We start from the raw sequence: 16,974 nt of genomic DNA on the forward strand, positions 1-16,974 counted from the left end.
TAATAATATGTGATCGTTTAAAATGTATAAATTTTTCTATTAATATTGATCTAGTGCAGTGTAATAATATGTGATCGTTTAAAATGTATAAATTTTTCTATTCATATCGTTGCTGGTAATAAGTTAATACGTGTAAGGTAAGATAAAAGTTTCTGTTTAACGTTAATCTCTCTCTCTCTCTCTCTCTCTCTCTCTCTCTATATATATATATATATATATATATATATATATATATATATATATTCACACATTTTATCCATTGTAGATATTTTGTATTTTGAAGTAATATATATGGCGTATTATAACGGATTATAACGGTCGCATTGTCGATCGATCATGTAATATTAGTACGGTGTTCAACGTGTTAAATAACAATTTTATGCAAGTGTTTATAGCGGACGATTGAAATATTTATTGTTGTTGTGGTTGTTGTTTTTCTTCTTCTTATTATTATTATTTATCTTTTTACGAAATGTTTCTGATATTTCGTAGAAATTCAAATAGAAAAATTTTGAATATCAAAAAATTTAGAGATATATATATACGCGTATATAAGAATTTTGTAGTTAGGTATATTATGAAATATTTGATGTTCCATTGTTTCTTTTTATTTTCTTTCTTTCTTTCTTTTTTTATTTCATTTTTTTTTCACTTTTACCTTTTTCTCCCATAAAAGAAATAAAAAATTACAACGTCGGATTATTATCACGAGGAAGAACAGGATTGAAAGTAAAAATGAAATGAAAAGTAAAACGATAAAAAGAAAGAGAAATTTGTTTCGTTCTTTTTTTTTTTCTTTTTTCTTTATTCGTCAATTGATACTTATTAATTTATTCGTTTATCATTATCTATTTTTCAAAAGGAAATACTAAGAATTAAAAAAAATAAAAATAAAAACTAAAGAAGAAGAAATATAAAAGAAAAGAAGAAAAAGGGAAGAGTGCACAAAAGGAATTAGATTTCAAAGCAGCTCTATCTCTTTCTAATCTCTCTTTCTCTCTCTTTCTCTTTCTCTTTCTCTCTTTCTCTACGATCGGACGCACGAACGACGCGATTGATTTTATTGCGACGCCATGTTTCACGATTTGTCGTTTTATCGGTGCCATAAATTTCTCCAACGCGCTAGAGCCCCGTGTTTATCTTATTTTATTGATATTCCTCTTGTTTTTGTTGCGTTCCCTCCTCCTCTTCCTCCATCTCTTTTCTCTTTTTTATTTTTTGTTTCCCTTCGTTTCGTTCAGTTTAGTTCAGTTCAGTTCAGTTCAATTCAGTTCAGTTCAGTTCAGTTTAGGTTCGTTTCGTTTCATCATATTGCAAACGTGTCTTTTCTTTTTTATATTTTTTTTTCCCTTTTCCTTTTCCAGTTTCTTTCTTTTTTTTTTACTTTTATATAACTCTCTTTGAAAAAAAAAAGAGAGATGAAGAGATAAGAAGATAGAGAGAAAAGAAAGAGAATGAAAGAGAGAGTTAAATAGAAAAAGAGAGACAGAGAGAGAGATAGAGTGATGAAGAGAGAATATCATAGTGTGCCCGACTTCCCGAGTTTTGCAAAGCATAGTAGACGATGGCACAAAGCTAGAGAGCGTTAACAAACTCCTGTCATCTCGCCCGAAGTCAAATCGGAACAAACGCGACGCGTTCGGCCGCGTAGCCAATTTTTCTTCCTTTTTTCTTTTTTTGCTTTTTTTCTCCTTTTTTTTTATTTTCATCCGATGAATCTCTCTCTCTCTCTCACTCACTCTCACTATTCGTATGTGTATGTGTCCTATATATATATGTGTGTGTATGTATACATATATATATATGTATTATGTGTGGGTTGTACGATGTGTGAGAGAAAGAAAGAGAGAGAGAGAGAGAGAGAGAGAGAGCAGATATTGGATGGAAGGGAGAGTTAGTCCTCTCTCTCTCTCTCTCTCTCTCTTTCTTTCTCTCTGTTTCTTTCTCTTTCTCTCTCTCTCTCTCACACATTTATAGAACGACAAATCCTATTGGTCAGTCTAGGTTACGTTTACTTCATCTCCATCCGACACAATCACCACTTCCGCTCGATATTTGTAATTATTTCTATCGTATCGTTCGTTAGTTCAATGATGCATTTCCCCGTAATATCGTCGTTTTTTTTTCTACCTCTTCCTTTTTTTTATTTAGTCCCTCTTTTCTGGTTTTCTTGTTTTTTTTTTTGCTTTTTGTTTGTTCTTTTTCTCTGTGTCTCTTCGTTCGCGAAAATTGCGCGCTAATTTCAAACGTATTCGCGCGTAAACCTCGTGTTTTTCTATTTTTCTCTCTTTTTCTTTTTTTTTTTTTATGTAACGATTGTTCGACCATTTTGCGACGATCTTTTTCTTTCTTTCTTTCTTTCTTTTTTTGTTCTTTTCTTTTCTTTTTGTTTTCCTTTTCCTTTTCTCTCTCTATTACGAATCGTTCCTTCATAGTTCACGCAGTTCTTTTTCCAGGTTAGGTTTCTTCTTTTTTTCTTTTTCTTTTTCTTTTTCTTTTTCTTTCTCTCTCCCTTTTCTCCTTTTTTATTTCTTAAGATAATCCTTTAAATTCATACCGTGCTCGATACGTTTTCAATTTGTTTATTACGACGGTTTGTTTTATATTCTTTTAGAAAATGTCTCGTCTCGTTTGTTTCGTTGAATTATTGTAGGTTAGTTTTTTAGTGATTTGTTCTTTTTTTTTTATCTTTTTCTTATATCGTAGCTCGTTATATTTCAGCCAACGTAATTAATTCGTTATCTTCGAAACAATGTCTTGCCGATCATGCTTTTTTTTTCTTTCTTTCTTTCTTTCTTTCTTTATTTTTTTTGAACTATAAGCGACAAGTTTTAGATCCAGACACTTTTTCAAGCTATTTTTATTTTATACCGTCGTATGTTTTGTCTTACTTAATTAATTTCAATCTTACATTATTGATGAATAATTTAATTTGAATTAATTTATATCGTATTCCTTAAGTTACAATCAATGTGTGCTTTTCAAGGATTTAATATGTCATTACAAATTTTCATCGTATTTAACTTGGGCTCTTTTAGATTTTAATTTTGTTCAATAGAAAATAATTTTCTTCAGAAAATCTTAATCTTGGCTCTTATCAAGTGTCCTAACGAGTATTAATGTTATTTAACATTACTTTGAATATTTAGATGCACCTATTCGTAGTTTCAATTTTATTTTGTATTTTTATCTCTTTCTTTATTTCCTTTCCTTTCATTTTTCTTTTCCGTTCTCGTTTCTTCACGAATATAGTGAATTTTTGGTCGTAGAAGGAAGAGTTAAACGATGCTTACCTCCTACAGTTCTCAAGCGACCTTTCGTTCACCCTTTTTCTCTGCTTTTCTCTCGGCCGTCCCTTTCCTCTTATCCTCGTCGACCCTTTTATATCTATCCATAGTGTTGTACCGGTTCGTAGACATACTTATATATATACGTAACGTTCTCAAATAAAATTTTACAAGCTATTCTACTTCTCGAAATTAATATTTAAAATTATATCATTTGAAAAGAATTTCCTAAATATTTTTCTAAAAGTATATATATATATAAATAAAAAATAAAAAATAAGTAAATAAATTAATAGAGTCGAGAGATATAATGATAATAACAATAATTTTTTTTTTTTTTTTTCACTTAAAGACCGAACAAATAAAATAATTGTTCCGTTTAATTAAAACATTTTTTTGTTAGATTGCAACAAACTTCGTTTTTCATTTAATTGAAAAGAAAAACGAAAAAGTGAGTGAGAGAAAGAAAGACAGAGAGAGAGAGAGAGAGAATAAATAAAAGAAAGAAGAAAAATCAGGTAACCGTTTGAAAGGAAATTGCTTGTAACACTTTATTTGGACCACCCTGTATACATACATACACGTACATATCACACATATCCTATCTCTACACAACTATGAATTTTCATTTATGTATGTTTATACACGTACCATGTATATATATATATATACATATGTACATATATATCTATGTATCTATGTATCTATCTCTCTCTCTCTCTCTCTCTCTCTCTCTTTATACCGAGACGTGGGATAGAAAGAGAAAGAATAAAAGGATGCACGTATCGTTCGTAGCCATAAACAAGCTCGCTTCAGCCGATGTTGGTCCGAGGTTATTGGTTTTTGCAAGGGCAAAGGAGTGTTATGCGAAGTGTTGGCAGCTTCATACGTTGAAGTATAACGCCATCTTATTCTTTTATTTATTTATTATTATTATTATTTATTTATTTACTTATTTCTTTATGTATTTCATTTATTTATTTTTATTATTTATTTTTTTTCTTTATCGGAATAGAACGTGTAATCGTTATTGTTAATTATGAATTCTTGTCGTGAACTTTTGTTTATAGCTGTTTGTTATTTTTTATTCATTTTTTTTTTCTTCATTTATTTATTCTTATTTTTTTTTTCCATCGGAATAGAACGTGTAATCGTTATTGTTAATTAGGAATTCTTGTCGTGAACTTTTGTTCATAGCCGTCTGTTATTTTTTATTCATTTCTTTATATCCTTTTATTTTTTTCTATTAATGATTTATTTATTTATTTATTTCTCTTTTTATTTCATCATTGTTTTACGGAATAATAGAACGGGTAATTATGATTAATTAAATGTTATTATTATTATCTTTTCTGCACGACATTTTTTATTATTATTATTATTATCGTTATTATTATTATTTTTTTCTTTTTAATTTAATTTTGATTTTACTTAGTAGTAGAACGCGTAATTATTATTAATTAGATATTGTTACTATAAATTTTTGTATATGGTGTTACGTATCTTTTTCTTTTTATTTTTCTTATTTTTTTTTCTTTTTTTTTCTCATTTGTCTATCGTTCTCTCTACTAATAGGACGTGTAATTATTATTAATTGAAAATTATTTTTATACACACACACACACACACACACACACACACACACATATCGTTTCTTGTTATTTCTCTTTTATATTTTTAGTTTTATTCATTTTTTATTCTCTCGAGTAATAGAAGAACGTATAATTATTATTAATCAAAAATTCTCGTTAATGATTAAAATTTGTGCAATAGTGTTTCGATAGCGACGTTTTATTTACATCAAACATTTTATTCATTTAAGAAATTTACTTCTCTGTCGTATCAATCAAACGTTGAAATAGCAAGTTCGTAAGATATTGAATAGTAAGTTTATACTTATGAATTTTCTTCTTCTTTTTTCTTTTTTTTTTTCAAGCAATCGAAATATTAGGTACATTTTATAAGATACATACGAAGTATTTGATATTCGTTTGATGTTTCAAGTTTTTATAGTCGTCGATGATATTTACATATTAATTTATTCATCTATTACTATCTAGAAAATTCTTCGCAATTTGTTAGGTTCTTCTTTTCTTTTTTGCTTTTTTTTTCTCTCCTTTCTCTTTTTCTTCTTCTTCTTTTTTTTTTTTTTTTTTTTTTTATCTAGACGTTCAGTTTTCTCTTTAATAATTATCTTCATTTTTTAATTAAAATTTTTGTTCGAACATTAATATAGAAATAAGTGAGAGAACTTCGACAGGGATTATGATGAAATAATTTGTTGAATTATTATATACATATACGGAGAGAGAGAGGAAGAGATAATCTTAAAGTTTTAAATTAAATTAAATTAAATTAAATTAAATTAAATTGCATGTGTAATATCTTGGATGATTAGTATATTCGATTTTTAATTAATTTTAATCGTTTTAAATGATGTTTACTTAATATTTAATACAAAATTATATAATAAATATGTAATACATATTTCAAAGATTTAATAGAAATTAAAATATTATTTTTCATTTTGATTATTACGTGTTATCGAACGTTTTTATTCGTTTAAAATTGAAAACAGAAAGAAAGTATAAGAGAAGGATATAGAAATCGATCTTATTGGTAATTTGTACGATATATAGGGTGGGACAAAAACTTTTTCACGATATTAAAAATATCACTTGCTCTTGTTTTGAAATACGTTAGGCTAATTTCGTTCTCTTTCTTTTCTTTATCTTTCTTTTATGCGTGTGTGTATATGTTCTTTTCAAATTATAAAACTACGAGGCTAATCGCAAGACGAAATTAGTATTAAATCGATTTTTAATATCGCATGGAAATTTTTCGTCCGTTTTAAAGACTTTTTATCGCCGAGCGACGCATAGTTGAACGTTTAATTACTGATTAATATCAATCGTTTCAAACGATTCAAATTAATTCCAACAGAAATTTGTATAGATTATATTAACCACGTAATTAAATATATTGCATATATTGCTTTTCGTTCATATCCTCCATTTGATGACTATCTGAACTTACGAGTTGACTCCATCTCGTAAGTAGATGTAAAAAAGAAAAAAAAAAGAAAAGAAAAGAAAATAAAGAGGAATAGAAAGAGATAAGAAATAAAAAAAAGATACAAGATATAGAGAACCAAAAAGAAGAAAAGAAAAAAATGTCGAAAAGAAATAAATAAAAATAACAAAAAAAAAGGAGATGATTTAGAAGAATAGAAGAGAGATTTTAAAGAGTTGATCTCGTCCCTGACACATTTTTTCAATACATTTTTTTTTTCTTTTCTTTTCTTTTTTTATTCTTGCACGATATCTTTACTATAGTAAATCTGTCTTTGAAAGTGAATGGCTTCGATAGGATAGAATAGGATACGTATTCGGTTACTCGCGTTACGTGTCTATCTATCTATCTTTCTATATATCTATCTATGTATGTATGTATGTATGTATGAATGTATGTCTATATTTATGTATGTATGAGTGTATGTCTGTATTTATGTATGTATATATGTCTGTATTTATATACATATATATGAATATATGTATATATGTATGTATGTACTATCATATAGTATAGACGGGTTAAAATGCAGAGTAGTTCTATTTCCGAGCTACTTCGAGAGTTTCGATCCGTAACGAAGGGACGAGTATCGTATTAACGATCCATAGATCAGAGTACGAGTAAGATAGTGATACCTTCTCGATCCGGTCACGATTGCCCTTAACGTGCTACTGGCACGTGACCTATCTATAATTTCCTCTCTCTTTCTCTCTCTCTCTTTCTCTGTATCTCATTTTTTCTTTTTTTATTTTATTTTTTTTTGTTCTATTTTCTACGTCATACATATGTGGATCTATTTTCAATTATTTATCATTTCAGTAATATTTATTTAATAGTATAAATATGTGTGTGTGTGTGTGTGTGTGTGTGTGTGTGTGTATAAAATAAATAATTGTGATTAATAGAAAAATTAAAAAAATTATTTATTATATTATATATACATATTTATTTTTATACCTGTACACACACACACATACACACAGATATTTTTAATATTTCTTTATACGAATTGCTATTAAAAAATAGATTAAGGATTGCCCTTTTAATTGTGAATTATTTATTTATTTATTTATTTATTTATTTATTTATATTTGTTCGTAATCAATTTATTTTCATTCTGTTTTCCTATTAATCATTATGACGATTAAGATTATGATTATGATTATAACGATAATGAACGAAGTGTTTCTAATTGATAATGAGGTGCACTTCAACGTAGTAAAAAATTTTATAGGAGTTTCGTAACTGATCAATTTGTATTATACATCTCGAAACAACCTGTTCCGATACGAGTCACTCGTTAACTATGAGCGTTTCGAAATTGGTATGCTACGATAGTTCGTTGAAAAAGATTCGAACTAAGCGTAAATAAAGTTTCATTAGTTAACCAATCCTAACTTCGATCAATTTCAATCTTTTTTATTATCTGTTCAATTATAATAAAATATCTTTTTAATGTTAATAAAACGAATAAAGTTAATAAGATTATAACGAAGTAGATTATATATCTAAAAATTCAAGAAACTAATTATTTGTTTTATTTAACATCAATATATACGCAAAAAGAAATAAAAGTGATAATGAAAATTAATTGTATAATAATAAATAGTTTGTAATATAAAATTGTATGTACATGTAATAAAATACATGTAATTTCGAACGCACGAGGGAATCTAATTCTTTCTTGATTTTTTATTTTATTTCACTTTTTTTTTTTCTAATTATCTTCTCTTCAAAAATAACGATTCATCTTCAATCGATTCTTTTCTCAAAGAGTTTTCAATCGTTCAGAAACTGATGAAACTCTTGTTGAAAGAAAGATGAAGAAACGAGAAACGTTGTTGGTTCGATTAAACTCGCACCGTTATGGAGACACGAGTCGAATGCAAGATGCGTTTCGAGACTCGTTCTTTACTCGTTTTCACGTTTAAAAAAAGTCTATATACGTTTCGTATATATATCTTAAATACATATATATATATACACACACTCAAGATGAATTATGTAATGTCATCAATAAAAAATTGAATTTTAATTAAATATTTTCTTTATCAATGTACTTCGAACATTTTTGTTTTCTTATTTCATATCATATACAAATATATATATTTTTTTAATAATAAATAAATATCATATATTTATCAGTATGAATATATAAATTAAGTGTAATAAGCAAACCAGAGTTATATTCTTTCTTTCTCTCTCTCTCTCATATATATATATATATATATATATATATATATGTGAGTGTGTGTGTACGTATACAAGTGATTATATGTAGTTATATACTATATTATACGCTTATATTTTCTATTCGTATTATATCTACATATATACACATACACATATACAATGTATGTATTTATACGATATATTATACACACATATATATACACATCAATAAATCTTTTTAAAAGAAACGATAAAAGACGCTATTTTTGAAATATTTTTTTCAAAAGTTCCCGCCTTTTCATTAACAACGCGTACTTACAAATGACGGTAGTACCTCTATGATTTATGATTCCTGACGCCAAGTACAAAATACACTAGGCTCATTTATTATTCGCTTTACACAATCGGAGAACTTCGGCCATAAGCCGATCAACGAGTTACATACATATATACATACATACACATATACATACATACATACATACATACATACGTTCCTACGTACACGTTTTATCAATGCATAAACCAAACCCGACGCGTAACATGCGCCCGTAAAGCAATTGTAGGCGTAAAACATAGAAACCTAGAATAGTATTAGCGTTGAAGTATGAGATTAAAGACGATTAGAAATGTTTCATTTTTCCTTTATCTCGTAACAATGTTAGCATTGATCCTTTGTGATAACAAAGAATTTTCATTCGTTATAATCGATCATCTAATTTGATCAATCCCGATCGATTTATTTTAATGCGATACGAACGAACATTTATTATTCATTTATTTCTTTTTGTTTTGTTTTGTTTCTGTTTCTGTTTCTGTTTTTCTTTTATTTCGTTTTTTTTTATCTTCTTTCTTCAGGTTTATCGTTCTCGTTAATTTCATCGATAGAAGTTTATTCTACTATTACTTTTATTCTTAATATTGTTTATACTGGTATTACTATTATATTATTACTAACACTATTATTATTTTATTATTATTACTATTAGTATTATTGAACTACTATTACTAGTATTACTACTACTATTACTACTATTAATACTACTACTACTATTACATATCTACACGAATTTGCTCGCGAGTTTTCAAATATAATGCCAGTGAACAGCGCGTTCTAGCGTCGATTCATTTTTACCCAATTTCACGCACCGCTTCGCGTACTAGCAAGCTGGATTGCGGCGAGGGGGTTAAAAGTGGGGAGAATAGCTGCAAAGAGAGGGAGAGGGAGAGGGAGAGGGAGAGGGAGAGAGAGAGAGAGAGAGAGAGAGAGAGAGAGAGAGAGAGAGAGAGAGAGACAGAGAGCAATCACCCCAAAGCACTACCATCTTTCTCACCCTCTCTCTCTCTCTCTCTCTCTTTCTCTTTCTCTGTTCAACTTCTTTTCAAAATTCACATTTTATATTTTAATTTTCAACTAGCAGTTTATATTTGCAAGTTGTTTTTTTCTTCTTTTTCTCTTTTCACCTCTTTTTATTTTTTTTATTTTATTTTTTTTTTTAATTGCTGCATCTAATTCTTTTTTTTTAAATTTCGATCGATAAAACAGATTCTATTGTTTCAAAGCGTTCTAATTGATAGATTGTTCGATCGATAAAACAGATTTAGTTTCGTTTAATTGTTTTAATTTCTGGACTTTTTGATAGACACGATACAGAAATATCATAGTTTGCAATATGCACATACACACACACAAGTAGAATAAATTATTTAAAACATATAGTGTATATATAACAATTTGAAAAAAACTTCTTAATAATAAAAGAGAGGAAAACGAAAGAAAAGAAAAAAGAAAAACATTATAAAGAGCTTTACTTTGAACATTTGAAATATATTTTTAACAAATCGTTAAAACGTTTGCACGTTTACGTTTTTCTTTTAATCGTCATTATTATTATCATCATCATCATCATCATCATCATTATTATTATTATTATTATTATTATTATTATTATTATTATTATTGGTATTATTTTATCTTGAAAAGATTTCTTTAATGACATGGGATTGATAAAAAATTAGCCTTCCAACATAATCGGTTGAGGGATCTCACTCGTTCGCCTCGTCGCTCGTTTTCTATCTTCCTCTCCCTATTATTTCCGTTAATCCATTTTCCCTACGGCGGTAATACCATTATCGTGGACGCCAACGGAAATGCCCTGCAAAACTGCTAGCCGAAGGGACGACAATCGTGTGAAAATTAACTGCCATCCTGTTTACGGCCGAACCAACATTCTCGTCAATTAAACAAAATCTCTTTCCGTTCCGGAATCATTCTAACACTACTAAAAATCATTTCTTTATCTTTTCTTTATTATCATCATCATCATCATCGTCATTGTTATTATTATCATTATTTTACACACATAAACATATACACCAAAGTGTATATACAAATTATATATTTAATTTTCTAATTTCATGCAAGATTATTATCGTTGTTGTTGTTGTTTATTAAAAATATAAAATTTTATTCGTACGAAGTATATCGTATTTTTTTCTCTTTTCTTTCTATTTTTTTTTTCAATTATGAAATTATCAAATCATCTTTCTCTTATACGATCATTATCATTACTATTACTATTATCATTCTTGTTGTTGATGTTGTTATTGTTATTATGACGTTTCGATAAGATTCATATAAATCTCCGACACGTCGTTCTTCTAATTCGAATTAGAAGCCCTTGAATACAAATTCCACACATTTGTATATTATATAATCTTAAAATCATTTTTATACTTACAGTTCAGTTTTGATCTAATTATTAATCTAATTCGATTTTAATCTAATTATTATCATTGTTATCGTTATATTGCCATCTTACGAATAAGATTTATATAAATCATCGATTTTTATCATTCATTAAGTTAAACTTACAATTTCTTTCTTTCTTTCTTTCTTCTTTTTTCTTTTTTCTCTTTCCATTCTTTTTTTTTTTTTGGTCTATTTAAAATTTCTCTCTTTCTCTACTAAAAATCTCGTTGAACAATTTACTACAGCATCGTAACGAGCGACGTACGAACTCTTTAATAATCGAAGCAACCACGTGCCCACGCGATCGTTCGTTCGTTCGTTCGTTCGTTCGTTCGTTCGTTCGTTCATTCGTTCATTCGTTCATTCGTTCATTCGTTCGCTGTTTTCTCTTCTCGGGTTACATAAATAATCCGAAGTGAGTAACCGCAGAAATTGATTAATGCAGCGACCGCCGTTGCGAAAACGAATCGCGACGCGTCCATTCGACACCGACGCCAACGCCGACGATTTTGAACGAGAATTTCGAAAAACCACGAACTCGTAACGATATATACATACATATGTATGTACGTATATATATATATAGTATATAGTATATAGTATATAGTATATATTTGTACAACAAAAGATTTTACTAGACGCTAGAGAAAGAAAAAAAAATAGAACGGGCCAAAAGGTCACGTGAATTAGAAAGAATAGAATAATATTTAGAGATAGATAGTCAAATATTAAATTCGTGAGAGAATCCTTTTAACATAAGTTTGTAACTTTCGAAAGACATTTTTTTTTTATTTTATCTATCTTTTTTTTTGTCTCCGTTTGTTTTTTCTTTCTTTTTCATTTTTATTTTTTCTCTTTCTCTTTCTCTTTTTTTTTTCGTTCGATAATGGGATTGATTTAGCTGGAACTTTTCTCGTAGCAGATTTTTTTATTGGATTCTCGTCGTAAAAGAGAAAATAAAGTTTCTTTCGAATTTTGTCGAAAGTCGTGAAATATGCGCGATCGTATCGATGAACAAATTTATAATATACATAATACATACTTTTTATTATAATATAATATAATACAATATTGGCAAAATTCTTCAATACAATTTGAACAAATAATAATTCGAGTAAATGGCAAGTACAATGGCTATGATATCTTAAGCAATAAGAAAAGAAAAAGAAAAGAGAAAGAGAAGGACAAGAAACAAAGGCAAAAATTAACAAACGAACAAACAAACAGGATAATCAAATAAACGATCAAATCAATATTCAAATAAACAAAATAAAGAAACGATCGAACGAGTGAACAAGCGAATCAACGATCAAATGAACGAATTAATAAACGAACGATCGATAAAAAATAGAAAGGAGGAGAGAAGAAAAGAAAGAAAGAAAGAAAGAAAATCTCGTAGGATCTCTTTACGCGATTAGTCGCGAAAGTAGACAAAGAGAAAGAGCAAGAGGGATTAAGAGAAAAGAAGGGGATAGTAGGGGTATAGAAAAAGTTGTGGTGGGGAAAGTTGGGTGAGGGGAGGTTGAAAGTAGCGGCAGAACTACACGGAATAAGCTTGAAAATTTGACGAGCGCCGGAAACTCTGCGAGGCGAAAACTCGAACCGATAAAATGGCCGCAGCAGCCGGCACGAAGTCGAGTTAAACGCATTACGGGGCAGGTACCGGTACGCTTTCGCGTTCTGCTTGATGAGCTCGCATAAATCGTCGATTTAATATGAATGCGTAATGGCCGAGCAGCAAAGAGCGAAACGAACGAACGAACGAACGAACGAACGAGATAGAGAGAGAAAGAGAGAGAAAGCAACGCGTGCATCGCATAATCGCGTGTTCGATGCACGTAACGGGGTTTCGATGCTGCCGATAAAGAGAGAGGGAAAAAGGAAGAGGAGATAGAGAGAGAGAGAGAGAGAGAGAGAGAGAGAGAGAGAGAGAGAGAGAGAGAGAGAGAGAGAGAGAGAGAGAAGAAAGAAAATGAAAGATCTGAAGATTTTGAAAATTGTTATTCTTTGTGATTATCGATAAAAGTTATGTGATTGAATATATTTTGTATTTTTTTTTTTTTATTATTATTATTTTCTTTCTTTCTTTTTTTTTAATGGAAGAATTTGTTTCGTACAAAGTGGAAATGTATCGTATTATACGGACGTAGCGTTGTTATATGATAGGTGGGTTGGTGTGGGAAAAGAAAAGGATTGAAAAAAGAAGAAGATAAAGAAAGAGAGAGAGAGAGGTATTATTGCGCAACGTGGTTAAATTGAGATTTAATTAATTTAAAATATTCATTGCGATTAAGCTGATAGGGTATTATATGGTAACGATAAGAATGTAATAATTTGTTGTTTTTGGAGTAATACAGGTGGAATTGAATGAATCTAAAGATACGTATATATTTTATCGGAAAGATAAATGAGATCGGATTTGTTTTTAGTAAGAATAGCTGATTGAATCACTCGATATTATATTCGATACAATTTTTTCTAATCTATAATAAATTTATATATTATATAATAAATATTCTAATATTTATATATAATATATACATTAAATATATTTCTAATCGTACAAATAAGGTAAACAAATATATATATATATAATAAATTTTTATCGTATCTAAAACTATATACTATAACTAAAACTATATACTATAAAATAAAATAATATTCACCTGACTTATCCGATATACTCTCATCTGCATTTACCTTCATTCAATTTAATTTAACTACAACTTTAAATATATACGAACATAACATAACGTCACATATAAATATCTACACAGTTCCTTTTTTTGTTATTTTACACATCGCCATTAATTCAATCATACCTTATATCCAACGTTAGAATGATAATTTTTGTTGGATCCTTAAAAGATATTTCGTATTAAAAATTGCTTTCTCTTTTTTTCTTTTCTAGCGCGGACCCTACGAGGAAATCGAAATGGTCGAATTGAGTGGTAGTGGACAAGCGAATTCGGCCATGGGTGTTACGGGACTCGGTTCTGTGGTATCCGCAGCGGCCTCATCTTCGTCATCTTCAACGACTACGACCACCACTGGTGGTGCATCCTCGTCAACTTCCGGTCGTGCTGGTATACTCGAGACACAGGTGCGCGGTCAATGGTATCGTGTATTCGTCTCTTTGGAGGACGATTATTTGAGTATATCGCTTGACGAGAGTTGCGACACTGTTAACAACGTTCTCAACAATGGTAACATCAATAACAACAACGTCGACAGTCTCAACGATCCGGATGTACCGGATTCGGTCGCCAATCAAAAACGTATCGTGCGGGTCGTTAAAAGCGACAACAACGGACTCGGTATTTCTATTAAAGGCGGGAAAGAAAATAAAATGCCGATTCTAATATCGAAGATATTCAAAGGTATGGCAGCCGATGCCACGGAGCAATTATATGTTGGCGATGCGATATTGGCTGTTAACGGTGAGGATCTACGCGAAGCTACCCACGACGAAGCTGTTAAAGCACTCAAGAGGGCTGGCAAGGTCGTCGAGCTTGAAGGTAAGCTTTTCTTTCATCATTTTTATTATTTTATTATCGTATACCAGATCACATTTGTTTGTTCGTTCGAATATTTCAATCGAACTGTTTTTACAAGTAAATTTTGCAAATACTTCCTTCGTCGATTATAAAGAGAGATGGGTGTAATTGAATGGGACTTTTTTTATATGGGAATTTTTTTCTTCTGATCTAATTTTTTTTTTTTTATTATTATTATTATATTGGGATGAGTAGACTGATCGGAACAGTCGCTGATTAACTATTAGAATTATTTATTTTATGACAATAGAATGAGAAATATTTATATACTATTTATTTCTATATATGTGTGTGTGTGTGTGTATATGTGTGTAAATAGATTGATTGGAAGTATATAATTTATTCGAATTTTTTTGTCAATTATTAATTATAGTGTATGATGTATGAAATATATAGTCATATATACATATATACACACACACACAAAATATATATATATAATGTTTGATATATATGAATCGAAATGACATCGGAAATTTTCGAGAAATTGAAAAATTATTTTTACAATTTTTTTAAATAATCATTTTTCATATACATATATAAAATTACATGAATAATATAATAAACCGATCTAAAAATATTCTCGAAAATGTGTTATAGCAAAATACTCGAAGTATAAGTTGATAAATAAATTGTTATTTCAATTTCTTTTTTTTTCTTTTACGTTACTCTTTTTTTTTTAAATAATATAAAATAATTATTACCAATCTTGCAAACGCTCTAAAATAAAATTTAAACAAGTTCCATGCATTTTGCCGAACATAATATTATTCTTCGAATATTAAACGTCAATTGATTAAACTAATGCAATTTACTTGCCGAACATATTTACTATTTCTTCTTAGAATTTTTGTTTTAAACAAATATTAAGTATTACACCATTGTCGAAACATTGATTTTCTAATATAGTCGAATTAAGTATACATTTATCATCTAAGACACTTATTAATGAACAACTTTATAACAAACTGGAGCTTACTCTTGTATTTTTATTTTTTATTTTATTCTTTAGAGTATTTGGCCATATTTTCGTCGTTGTTATTATTGTTGTTGTTGTTGTTGTTCTCCTCCGTTCGTTTTTATTTTCGTTTGCCTTTGATTCGTGACGTCCACTACACTTTATCCACTATTTTTCAACATCGATCGATTCGTTCGATACTCGCGTCATTAAAGAGCGACCCAACGAATGAATCCCTGCGCGTTTCTGTTTTTTCTTTCTCCTTTTTCTTTGTTTATTTCCCTCCCTCCTTTCTATCTATTTCTCAACAGCCTACGCGAGTCTAACGGAATAGAGTTTTCGAAAGAAGAGAAGAAGGAGGAGTAAAGCAGCAGGCGAGTGAAAGGTTGATGAGTACCGAGAAACAGAGCTTTTAGACGGATTAATGCATTGGTGCGACTCACTTGTCACCTCCCGAATGTATAAAAGAGAACAAGAAAGAGAGATATATATATATATATATATATATAAATAGATATATAGAAAGAAAGAAAAAAGAAGTTTATAGAAAAGTAGAAAAATATATAAGAATAAGTTAAAAAGTAAAGAGAGAAAGAGAATGAATAAATGATATAGATAGATAGATGGATGGATGGATGGATGGATGGATGAATGGATAGAGAGAAATAATTGAAAGAAAAATAAAAAAGTATATAAGAGTAAGTTAGAAAATAAAGGAAGAAGGAGAATGAATTAATGATAGAAACAAATAGATAAATGGATAGAGAGAAAGAGTTGAAAAAAAGTGGAGAATTATATAAGAATAAGTTAGAAAATAAGATAAAGAGCTAATCGTAAAGACGTGTAGATAAATGGATAGATAAATGGACAGGGAGAAAAAATTGAAAAAAAAAAAGAAATAGGGAAGTATATAAGAATAAATTAAAAAGTAAAGAGAGAAGGAGAACGATTTAATGATAAAGAGTTAATGATAAAAGTAGATAGATAGATGGATGGATGGATAGATAGAATTGAAAGAAAAATAGAAAAGTGATATAAGAAAAGTGTATAAGAATAAGTTGAAGAAAATAGAGGGGGAGAATGAGTTAATGAAAAAAAAGAAGAAAGAAGAGGAACAAGAGAGAAAGAATAATTCAGATAAAGAGAGTAATACAATGTGATTGAAAGAGGAAAGGA

General features: G+C 29.1%; 1 protein-coding gene across 3 annotated transcripts in view; it reads left to right on the forward strand.

The window, feature by feature from the left end:
• LOC127068512 (beta-1-syntrophin) overlaps nucleotides 1-16,974 on the forward strand; it is a 543,308-nt gene that overhangs the window by 4,340 nt on the left and 521,994 nt on the right. For 2 of the 3 annotated variants that reach the window (XM_051004783.1, XM_051004784.1), the window contains one exon: nucleotides 14,195-14,801. In XM_051004783.1, coding sequence (XP_050860740.1) covers nucleotides 14,195-14,801 — 607 coding nt within the window. Of the gene's footprint in view, nucleotides 1-116; nucleotides 138-14,194; nucleotides 14,802-16,974 lie in introns of those variants that run through there. The other variant, XM_051004785.1, reaches the window with a different exon arrangement.

The sequence above is a fragment of the Vespula vulgaris genome, chromosome 13, assembly GCF_905475345.1.
Source record: "Vespula vulgaris chromosome 13, iyVesVulg1.1, whole genome shotgun sequence".
Classification (NCBI taxonomy): Eukaryota; Metazoa; Arthropoda; class Insecta; order Hymenoptera; family Vespidae; genus Vespula; species Vespula vulgaris.